General features: G+C 32.1%; 1 protein-coding gene and 1 pseudogene across 1 annotated transcript; one reads left to right on the forward strand and one right to left on the reverse strand.

Annotated features, from left to right (window-relative positions):
• Positions 1 to 440: 440 nt before the first annotated feature.
• LOC111391142 lies at positions 441 to 3,742 on the forward strand. The gene is made up of 3 exons (XM_023016291.1): positions 441 to 791; positions 1,887 to 2,045; positions 3,225 to 3,742. The coding sequence occupies exons 1-3, from the start codon at positions 489 to 491 to the stop codon at positions 3,579 to 3,581; spliced, it is 819 nt and encodes a 272-aa protein (XP_022872059.1). The 5' UTR covers positions 441 to 488; the 3' UTR covers positions 3,582 to 3,742.
• A 6,969-nt stretch (positions 3,743 to 10,711) lies between these two features.
• LOC111391145 lies at positions 10,712 to 11,763 on the reverse strand (annotated as a pseudogene).
• Positions 11,764 to 12,436: the final 673 nt, after the last annotated feature.

The raw sequence follows: 12,436 nt of genomic DNA on the forward strand, positions 1-12,436 counted from the left end.
TCAAACTACTAGTGGATAACAAAAAAATTTGTTTCAATAACAAAAACCGTGTTCATATTTTAACCGGTCCTCTAATTCACAATTTCATAGAGGACCATTGTATTTATCATCAAATGAATACTACCCTAAAAAATGTAGAAAAATATATGAATGAGAGAGGTGAATAATGTCCCTAAAATCAAAGTAAAACACACAAGCTGTCACGACGACGAGGAATATGGCAATAATGGGGACTGGTTGGCCACAAACACGAGTAGTGTATTGGTCGAAAATCGTTAGAAAGAAATAATGTTTAAAAAAAGAAAAATCTAAAAGTTTATTAATCAATTTTTTAATAAATTCGGTGTACTGGGCCTATTTTATCATTTTTATTTTTGCTTCTCATAAAAAGTTTCTGAAAAAAATTTCGTTTAGACCAATAATTTCTTAATTTACCATTTTCTGATTTTTAAAGAGTTTTTCACCTTTCCCCAATCAACGACAAACGAATGGAAGGGGCAGAAGGGCAGAGCTCTACACCGCCACGAGGGGTTCCACCGTCGCTGCCGGGGCCACGCGCCGTTAGATACTCGCTGCCACCGGCCCGATTGTTCAACGAGGACATACTGTTCTGCATCGACGCAGGCCCAGAAACAATGGTGGAGATGAAGGTGGCTGCGGGACCTAATGGTCGACCCTTCACGAGACTGGAGTCCATAAAGCAGGCCATACTTCTATTTATTAACGCTAAGCTCACTATTAACCCAGATCACCGCTTCGCCTTTGCCGCTCTGACAAAAACGTTTTCATGGGTAATTTCTCGTTTCTGTTCATTCTCATTTTCTATAATTAGTGCTAGAAAGCGATACAAATTAATACATTTGGTATAATAGAAGTTTGCACTACCGGAACTGGATTTGGCGACTCGTAGGTTGGGGGAGTATGAGTAGAGGTTTTGATTCAATGATTCCAGGAGTTGGTTTGAGTTAACAGTTGGTACCCTTGACCATTGAACCAACCCATTAGGGTCTAGTAAAATCGTGTTCCATGCTCTTATAGTCCGATTTTCAATATTAGCAAGTTACAAACGTCACTGATACATTCGGCCTACTAGTCTGTAGTTTTCTTTGGCTGATTATCTGGGAACTCGCCACATTGATCTCATTTTCTGTATTTAACAAGGTATAAAGTTCAAAACTTGCTCAAAATTCCATCTGTAGATACCTCAATGTTTGGTGAAGAGGGTCCAACTGGACGGTATCAAAAAAGAAAATAAAGCTGAAATCTTGTACATTTCGATGTTCACTCTTGTGGTACTAATACTCTTGCTAAACTAGATATAAATGTTTTTAACCTTCCTTGTATGAATGCCTAGAGAGTGAGTCTTTTTCTTCCTCGCATATCATTTCCTTGCCTTCTCCGTTTCTTTATTATCTTGTTAAAAGTCTTGACTCGTATGAGTTTTGATTGCATTTTCCTTTTTTTTCTCAAAAGCTGAGTATTAAATGGTAATGTACCGCAAATTTCTGCCTGCAAGACGAGGTACTAGAGTTTAAGCATGATTTACAGGATTTATACTTGGTAACTTGAAGTTCAAAAATATTGTAACTTTATCTGTGACTGGATGGGAACTGTTATATCATTTTTTATTTTCTAGTGGGTGTGTTGCGCATTATGCTGGAAGGGACGTGTCCTGCTCTACACGACAAGGTGGCTGAAATTACTGTTTAGTGTTTTGTGATGCAGTGTGCAAGGCATGTTGAATCCCAGAAAACAATATGTATCTAGTTCACTTTTAACAAACTGTCCATTTATTGCTTGTGGTATCCCTTTAAATTTCATTGGTGTTCAAGTATTATTGACACAGATAAATCTGATTTATCCTTGTGTTTCTTTTGATATTGAAGCTACGGAAAGAGTTCAGCAGTGAAGTTGACTCTGCAACTGCTGCATTGAGGGGAATATCTGTAGATTCATCTGCTAGTCATGCAGATCTCACTCAACTATTCCGAGTAGCAGCTCATGAGGCTAAAAAATCTCGTGCACAAAGTCGGATCTTCCGGGTGGTAAGTGTTCAGTTCACCAGAGCTCATTCTTTAGATTTTCCTAATAGACTGCATCAGGGATTCTTTCTAACAGTTTTGTGTTCTTATGTTGGGAAGATTTTGGAATGACAAAGCTAATGCTAATTTGTTGACTAGTTCATTGCTTGCTGCTTTGGAATATTTCCTTGTACACCTACTTGTCCGGCTCTAATTGTAGTAAAACAATGCAACAGCTTTGTTGATAAGTATCATTCATTTCCTATTTCAACAATAGAATGCAACAGCTATGTTAACAAGTATTTTTCTTTTCCTATTTTGACAATATAATTGTCCAAAGGTTGAAGTATTGAAGTACGGAACAAAAATTGTTGCAATGTGGACAGGTCAGTAAGCAATATGTAGTGTGGTCTTTGAATATGGTTCTCATGTTAAGATCGAAATATGTAAATTGTTAATTGAAAAGCCCTAATTGGCGTTGTAATGAAAAATAAAAATTAAAAGATTAAAAGACAGAATGTTCTTATTGTAGTAATAAATCACGTCATTTATCCGAAATATTAAATCACGAGAAACATGCTGTTGTAATATGCTGACAATTAATCACAAGTAGATGGACTTTCCATCAGAGAAACTGCATTTCTGCCCATAATCATCATAACCATAAATCAAATCAATCAACATTCAATACGCGGAAATTCAAATTGGAAGAATTCGAAAGTTAACTTACACTTTAGTTGATCCCTAAGGCATGGATTTCTTGTCATGAATTAAAGTTTGTATAAAGAGGAAATAGGAACAATCTTTTTTAAATTATGCAAAGAGAGGAGAAACACAGGTTAAATGGGATTAAAGGATGTCTTAATCGTGTGGCATACAGCTTAATTGGGGGGTTATTTTGGACAGTAAAGGAAAAACCAATGACCAAGATCTGAACCTAAAATTGACTGTAACTGATAGGATTTGAACAGGAACACCAACAAATTTTGGGTAACCAAAAATTTTAAATTAGGTGTTGGAGGCTCGAGAGCCAACCACAGGGCTCCAACAGTTAAAATTAAACAATCCCGAAAGATCTAAAGAACTGAATGGTACAGCTTCCATGTTTTATTTACAGTGTACTGTGAATTCAAATATGTATTTTTGTTCTGTTTTAAGATGCATATTCTTGCAAAGTTTGACGCAAAGTATTCTGTCATTCAGATCTTACTCTACTGTAGATCATCGGTATCGCCTCAATATCAGCTCCCAGCATCTCAGAAACTCTTCACATTTGATGCTGTTTATCTTCATGACAAGCCAGGACCTGATAACTGTCCTCAGAAAGTATATGATACCCTTGTGGAGGCCCTCGAACAAGTTAGTGAATACGAGGGCTACATATTTGAGAGTGGTCAAGGATTAACCCGTGTTCTTTTTCGTAACATGTGCCAGCTGTTATCCCATCCTCAGCAGCGCTGCGTGCAGGATGACTTTGACGTACCCAAGTCTCTGGTGAAGAAGCCTCCTCCAGCGGAATCAGCACCCACAGAGGAAAATACTGTTATATCAATTCAATGAAGCGTCAAGTTCTTAATTCAGCGCCTGTGTTTTGGATATGAAAATATGCTTCTAGGTTTCTGTAAAACACATGTTATTATATACAGTCTGTAACCTTTTGAATCAAGTTTGTGTAATGATGCTGTTAATCGATGTCGTGAAATTCTGAATTTGAATTTTTATTTGAGCACTCCTAAAAATGATGCAATATCGGATGGAAACTCGTGACATGTTTGATAGTAGAACCGAGCTGAGCGGACAGGCCTAGTTCTTACAAACCCTTTACAGGAGTCTCACATGGGAGGGGTTGGTTTTTTTTTTTTTTTTTTTTTTTTGTTGCACCGGGCCACGGTGATGCCGACCCATGTGAGTGAATATTTCCCCTGTACACCGCGATTTATTCTTGATAGTATGGATTGGACAGTGGTGGCAGCTTTAAAGAAGGGAAAAAGTTAATCTTGTGTTTGGAGTACATGCTCAAAAATGCACTTGACATACTTTTAAAGAAGTGGAGAAATTTTAGTGCGATGATAAGAGTTTGGACTCTGGTACATGTCCTTGGTTTTAATCATATTTGCCCAATTAAGAAAACAGTATGCATTGTGAAGAGAACATCAATTATTAGAGCTTATTCAACATTTCAACTAGAAAAGAAAATTATATAATATGATTAAGTATAATAAAAGAAATAATTTATGCAGAATAAATATTCTCCGCAAAATGGAGAATGAAGTTTGAAGAAATTTGAGATTTTGGTTTTATGATTAGATGTATCAATAATACTCGACTAGTATTTTATGTTTATTTGGAATATTTTTTATTTTTCTTAAGACTCTTGAACCTCAAATGAGGTTCAATTCCAATGGAGTAACCTTGTCGGGCTTTATGTTGAGAGCTTATCTAATTACCAATAATTAATATATTAATTTTAACTCGATCATTAAAATCAGGAAAAATTGCAGGAGTGGTCCCTAACTTTTTTTTTTTGCAGATTTTACCTTAACCTACATTTTGTGTCAATGGAGGTTCCTAACATTTCATAAATATGCACTTGAAGTCTATTTGGACGAAAACCGTCTAAAATACCGTCAGTTGATTGAGGAAATTAAGGAATCAATATCCAATAAAGCCGTCCAAAACACCATCAAAAAATGTATCAACATCTAATAAAACAATCGCGATAGTAAATAGTTCATGGAATTTTCACGGTCAACTGACAGTGTTTTAGACAGTTTCCGTCCAAATGGATTTCGAGAGCATATTTATGAAATGTTAGGAACTTTCATCGGCACAAAATGAAGGTTAGGGTAAACTCTGTAAAAAAAAAAGGTTAGGGACCACTACTGCAATTTTCCCTTAAAATTAATTTCTTTTCTGTCCTAAATTTGTTGGTATTCTACCGTAATAACGTCTCATCCTTCATTTACGTTAAAAACAAGTTTATATTTTAAATTTTTCTCTTGGCAATTAACATACCAAATTTTTTTTTTTAATTTTATAACTTTTGAGATTTATTAGATATTAATTCTTTTCCTTTAGTAAATATAATATTTTAGATAAATGTTAAATAATATTACATATTGCCATTAAATTTGAAATAAATTTTACAATAACACAATGAGATCATAAAAGTCAATGTCAATTTTAAAATTTGAATACAATGTCACTTTTGTTTATAAACTTCAATCTTCATCTGAAACACGAAAAAATAATGAAATAAAAATTTACTAGACATTTCACTAATTCTTTCTTAAATGCAATTAAAGGTAATTCTTTTAAAGTATACAACATTATAAAACCAAGCTTAAGAGTCATTATTATTTATTATTATCCAATTACATAAGGAAAGTCAATAACATTTTCGATTCCCCATGTATCCTACAATACCATATATAAAAGGTAACTGTATTTAAACCACGATTTTTATTTGTAGTGCTATCAATATTTGCTCATTGTAACACTTGTGTCCTAATTTTTTAGTCAAATTTTTATTTTCAACTTTTTATTAATTATTACTTCTCGTCTTTAATGATGATCTGTCCAAAAATTTTATTTGCGTGCTTTGAAATGTAGAAAAATATTGTCACTTTTTTGTATTTATTATTTTTTAAATATAATGGACAAATAATTTATTTTACACCCTCCTAGTGGACTTTCTAGACGAAATTATTACTAGAGACACCATATTTTAATTAATGAAGATTGATGTAACGTAAGTGCTACACTGAAAAAGAAAGAGGACCATAAGTACAACTATATAATGTGGTATAACATATAAAAGATGTAATATGCACATAATTACCTTATATTAAATTGCTCACTATATTCACTCCACATCTATTATAAATGAGTCATGCTTGGTGTATATATTGGTGTACACCCTTGTTTACATAATGCCATGCCACATGGCATTATCTCATTTGATAGTTTAAACAAAAATTGTTTTTTATCCAATGATTTTTTGACAATCCATATGTCATCAAGTGTGTACAAATTGGGGGTATAAATGGCACAGTCCGGCTACATTTTATTTACATAAAAGATCCTTAATCTTTATCCTTTTTCACATGTATATTCTTAACTTTATTTATATAATTTTATTTTTGTCTAAAATCACGCTTGTTGTCCAAAAATATTGTTAGTGTGCTATAAAAACGAAGGACGTATTTTATCGTAATTTTTTTATTTAAAAATGCGAGGGTAAATAAGATTTTTTTATTTTTTATTTTATTTTAACTCTCTTAACTAAATTTTTGGGCAGAAATCATCTTCATGGACAAGTACTCAATTTTGAGAATAAGAATGATATATAAAAAAGTAACAACATAAATGTAATAATGGTTACAAGCCTTTTATGCCATTAAAATGTGATATAATTATTATAGAAATATATTTAACCATTTACTATATTCACACTACATTTTTTTTATTTATTACACTACATTTTAATCTTATTTAAGTATCTCAATCTTCGTTTACAGTAACTCTTATGTCCCGAACTTTATTTTTTACGAATTCTTATCTCCGACATTTTATTAATTAGCACATCTCATAACTTGTTTGGTCATATTTAAAAAAAAATAAAAAGTCCATTTTTAAAAAAAAAAAAAAAAAAAAAAAAAAAAAAAACCCTATTCGAACGGTGCAACAAACTTGGCTAACTAATCAAACTAAGATGGAAAAGTTGTCTCTCTTCATGAGAGAGGGTAATTTTATTTGAGTAATATATTTACATCCTCATGGCCAATGCTATTTGCCACGGTAGAAGATGTATTATTACTAGGGTTCACGTATTAATACATGGATATTGGCTTGACATTGGTGCAGTATATATGGTGAAATTGGTTTCGAATGCTTATGAGCTCAAAGAAAAGTCAATTGTACAATAATTTTCTATCAAGTCTATTTTGACATGAGCTCTCAGGAAAGTCAAGTAGGGCAATCTTCATAATTTAGAATTTTTTAAATCGACTCGAGGAAAAGTGTAGATTTGATGTACAAATGTAATCTTCCTTCATTTTGTGCAACTAAGGTCATCTCCAACTATTGCACCAAAATTTGGGGTCAGATTTGCATCATTTTGATATAAATCTTGTACTAAACTAAAGATCCTCTAACTCAAATGCCAAAAGTTACATCAATTGAACAGCTTTTCATCTTTTTCTTCTTCTTCTTTTTTTTTTTTTTTTTTTTTTATTTTTTAACAATTTTTTTTTTCATTTTTCTTCATTTTTTTTTTTTTTAGTTCTTAACAATTTATTATCTCAAAAAAAAAGGGGGAGAAGAAAAAAAATTTACCACCAAAACCTGTGCTAAAAAAATCAACTTATTTTTATTAATACATAAATTTTTAAATAAATAAATACATTTAGTTAACAAAAACATTGAATTCATTAATTAATTTTTAAAAATGTAGTACATATAATACAAATACCATAATTAAGAAAACATAACATTCAACAACATAATATTAAAAAAAATATATGTACATTTTGAATTCCAATATCATGATATTATGAAATCCAAACTAGTATTGTCATTTAATTCACAAAATTATTATATTGATCTTACAATGATCAATTAATACATTTCCAGGTACAACTCAAACTTCATTATCTTTGATTTGTCTATGATAAGTAAGGAATTCTTGAAAGCGATAGTTTTCATCTTAAACCAATTCAACTTCTGGAGTTGGCACTTTCATCAAATCTTGAATTGTTGCATCAAGATTGCATTCGTCTTTGTTTATCATGTTTGCTCATGATTTTGATGACAATGAGAGAACCAAAAGTAATCTACCATATTATTAAATTATTGTTGTTTTGCATCATTTTGGGGTCTCCGTTGGAGATGTCTCTAAGCGTGTATCATCTAGAGCTTCAAACACTAGACCTTTTATTTAACTTCATTTTAGAAGTAGTTTGTAACATTTCAAAGAAATAAACTTGTGCATATTTGAACTTATAATATAAGCTCAAACATTGCAAGAGATAGAGCTCAAGCATTACAAGACTGAAGATTAATTAGCAAACATAATCACGAAGGCCCTATAATGAGCAAAATTCGAAGTACTGAGAGACATGATTAGAGTTATTGAAACACGCACCAAGGAGGAGTATTAATTATTGTTGCATATTTCTAGAATTCTCTAGAGTAACTTGGGAAGCAAGAAAGATTTAGTAGCTATAAGAATTATCTAAAATTTCTTAAGGACTAAGTAAGATAAAATAATAGAGAAATAAGAAATTTCTAGACTTCCTTAAGAATTAAGGAAAATTAAATAAACGAAAAGTAGGAATTATCTAGAAAGCTTTCACTTCCATTTCGTTTGCTATAAATAGGTGGTTGCCTTCCATTGTAACCAATTAGAAAGAAAAAGCTTTCAACCTCGCGTTGTAATAAACCCACTTTGTAAAATTCTATTCTAGTAAATTACAAATTCCTTCTTTCACTACCTAGTCCATTAAAGTTTATCCCTACTACTTTCTATACCAAAAAATTATCCCATACAAAGCCTACTATATCATTTACTCTAAACCCATTTATTTCTTTTATTCTAAATAAAAATCATCAGTGGTATCATAGCCACATTCGATTGATATTAGACATAAACATATACTATGGCAGGCGCTTTCCTTTCCTCAATTCATATCCCAACATTTAATGGAGATAACTATGAACTTTGTCCATCAAAATGAAAACCTACTTTTGTGCGCAAAATTTATGGAATGTCGTCAATGATGAGTATGCTAACCCAGATGACATTTTCACTCTAATTATCACACAAAAGAATGAACTTGAAGAGAATCAACAAAAAGATTCTCTAGCACTATTAACTCTTCAAATGAGCTTGACAGACACTTATTTTTCAAGAATTATGGAAGCTAAAATAGAAAAAGAAGCTTTGGATAAATTGAAGAATAGTTCTACGACAGTGACAACGTACGTACTTGCCATCTTCAAATTTTAAGAATAAATTTTGAAAATCTAAAAATAAAAGATTTTGAAATGGTGAAAAACTATTATTCAATAATATATGAAAAAATAAATCAACTAAGATTTAATAGAGATGATGCTTCTGAAAAAAGTTATCGGAGAAATTTTAATTACTTTCATAGAAAAATATGATCCAATTATTATAGTTATTGAGGAGTCTAAAGATATAGATAAATTAATAGCTACAGAATTAATGGGTTCACTAGAAACATATAAAAAAAAAAATTAGAAATGCATTATGAAATTGACAAGAAAAATGTTTTTCAATATAAAGTTAATTTGCAATTTCAGAAATATGACCAAAACTTTTCTTGGTGACCAAATTTTTCTCGATGACAATTTTTCTTCGTGAACAAATTTTTTACAGTTACGAAACTGTGATTTTCCTTTAAACCAACAATCATTCTCCAAATGACTTTCTTTTACAAATATTACATGGAGGATACATGTCGCTTTTATTAATTTCTTTTCTTTGTTTTTAGAATTATCTTTAAAATTTTCCCAACTTCTTTAGATTTCTGGAACCGCATGTTAACTTTAGATATAGAGTGTTTTCCATGTCAATTTCATAACGCCTTTCCAATTTTATTTTTTTTGTTTTTCTTTATATGCTTCTAGTGAACCCATTAATTTTGTAGTTGTTAGTTTATCTATATCCTTAGATTCCTCAGCAATTTGCAATAGTTGGATCATATTTTTTGTGCAAGTAATTAAAATTTTTCCAACAACTTTCGGTTTAGGAACATTATCTTCATAAGATTTTAGTTGATTTACTATTTTATCTATTTTGAATAATAATCTTTTGCGATTTTAGAATATTTCATTTTTAGATTTTCAAAATTCCTTTTTAAGTTTGAAAACGGCAAGTACGTACCTTGTCACTACCGTAGAACTCCTCCTTCAATTTATCCCAAACTTCTTTTGCGATTTTAGCTCTCATGATTCTTAAAAATAAATATCGATCAAGCTAATTTGTTGAGTAGGTAGTGCTAGAGATTTTTTTTGTTGATTCTCTTTAAGTTCCTCCTTTTTTGCGGTAGTTGGAGGGAAATGTAATCTGGGTTAGCATACCCATCATTGACAACATCCCATAAGTTTTCGCACAAAAGTAGATCTTCATTTTGATGGACCAAAAGTCATAGTTATCTTCATTAAATGTTGAGCTATGAATTGATGAACGGAAAGCATCTGCTGCAGTATATGCTTACGCCCAATATCAATCTCACGTGGCTATGATACCACTGATGATTTTTATTTTGAGTAAAAGAAATAAATGAGTTTAGAGTAAATGATAGACCTTGTATGGGATAAATTATAGAGATGGAAAATAGTAGGGATAAACTTTAATGGACTAGGTAGTGAAAGAAGGAATTTGTAATTTACCAAAATAGAATTTTACAAAGTGGGTTTATTACAATGAGAGGCTGGAAGCTTTTTCTTTCTAATTGGTTCCAAATTGACGGCAACCACCTATTTATGGTAAACAAAATGGAGGTGGAAGCTTTCTAGATAATTCCTTTTTTCATTATTTAATTTTCCTTAGTTCTTAAGGAAATTTAGAAAATTCTTATTTCTCTATTATTTTATCTTACTTGATCCTTAAGAAATTCTAGATAATTCTTATAATCACTAAATTTTTCTTGTTTCCACAATAATTAATAAAAACATATGCATATGCTATTTTTCATCATCAATTCTATGCTTTCGGTAATGGTTGAGCCAGCAGTCCCAACAAAACCTAGACGGCACAGCTGCAAACAGTTTTGCATTCTGTCCTGCACTGACAAGTTTCTTAGCAGTTTCTGTTACTAACTTGTCCTCAGCTCTAAGGATAAATACCTTAAAAGCGTCCCAACTGCTCGAGGGAAGGTCAGTCATCACAAATAAATGAATCGGGAGAGGACCCTTCTCTTTTAAAAGATCGAGCTTTTCTTTCAATGCCCGAAAAGTAGCTCTCCAATGGTACTTGAATTGACCTTCCAATAATCTACCTGTGCACAGAGAAAAGGAGCCTTATAGTCTGGAGAGCAAAATTCTGCCCAGAATTATGATTTCTGGAACAAACGGAAGAAATTCAGTTTTCTGAATCAACGACTGTATCCTTTGATCCCATGGAGCTTCAGCCTTCATGGATGTCAATATGTGACTCTGAGCCATTATAAGAAGAAGTGAAAAGGCTCCCAAATGCCAAAACGGTGGCTGATCCAGCTTCAGAGCCAGGACCAAAGGTTTTATAAACATCTCTCCTTTTCCTCACAAATGTAATTCTCTTCTTCTTCTTGAGTTCATCATCAGGCTGAAATGAATCCAAAATCCCATGTTCACCGTATGTCCACTCTGTCATTCTGCAGTCTTCCTCTGAAGCGTATATACAATTCTTAACATTGCCATTAAACCCAGAGAGTAACGACCCAAATCGTCTCAGGCTTTCATATAGAGAAGAATGCTTACTTTAGTCCTCAGAGCAAACCAGGTTGATATTCACCTCACACCACAGGGATACAAAAACTCTGAAATCTATAAACTTGACAGCTGAAATGGACATCAGAGATGAAAGATCAATTATAACTGCCATGGAAGTGTACCTGCAACCACCATGATAGCAGAACACAGAATATTCATGTAAATAGCAATCAATAGGAACGAAGTTTATGAAATAAGTTCTATTTGTTGTGTAAATATCAATAAGGATGCATTCTTCCCCGTTTTATCCAACAAGAAGAATGCAAATAACCATTCAGTTGGATGGAATAATGATAACTTAGCCTCCGTTTGGGGAAACATTTATAAACGGTTAAATCTATAAATAGATAGAAATGACGATAAGTAGATAGTACACTACAAGAAATATGATTTTTGCCAACCAAAAATTTGGTTGCTAAATGTCACATGTCAATCAGTAATTTCAATTCTCGATTGGAAAATGTTGGTCGGCACCTGGTCCGTTTTTACCGACCAGAATACGTGTTAGTCGGAAAATATGCATTTGTTTTCTCCTGACGGGTCCCGTCCAGCCTTTTATTTCTCTATGGCTTGAGACCCCGGCTTGTTTAATGAAATTAGTTTGTTGGTATGAGGAAATTTCACGTAATGTCCATTTTCAGCGAGTCATTTGTCAAAATGTCCATAATTTTGTCAATGTCCATTTTCGAATTATGTAGACGAAAATACCCCTGTTAGAAATATTATTTTCACACAAGAATTCAAAATTTTCCATATCACTATTCATGTCAATCAACGTAGAAATGTCAATCAGCATTAAATGCCTGGGTTAAAATTTGAATTGTACAAAACGTTAATATATTTTTTTTGTGAATATAAAATTTTAATGGAACAAAATGAATTAAAAAGAAATTTATAATTTGTCAAATTACAACACA

Source organism: Olea europaea, unplaced genomic scaffold, assembly GCF_002742605.1.
Source record: "Olea europaea var. sylvestris unplaced genomic scaffold, O_europaea_v1 scaffold759, whole genome shotgun sequence".
NCBI classification, from domain to species: Eukaryota; Viridiplantae; Streptophyta; class Magnoliopsida; order Lamiales; family Oleaceae; genus Olea; species Olea europaea.

Bases quoted from the DNA above. Each gene is read 5' to 3' on its own strand.
- LOC111391142 (XM_023016291.1), top strand. From the start codon at position 489: ATGGAAGGGGCAGAAGGGCAGAGCTCTACACCGCCACGAGGGGTTCCA. The intron at 792-1,886 runs GTAATTTCTCGT...TTGATATTGAAG, and splicing joins TGACAAAAACGTTTTCATGG to CTACGGAAAGAGTTCAGCAG. The intron at 2,046-3,224 runs GTAAGTGTTCAG...TCTGTCATTCAG, and splicing joins AAAGTCGGATCTTCCGGGTG to ATCTTACTCTACTGTAGATC.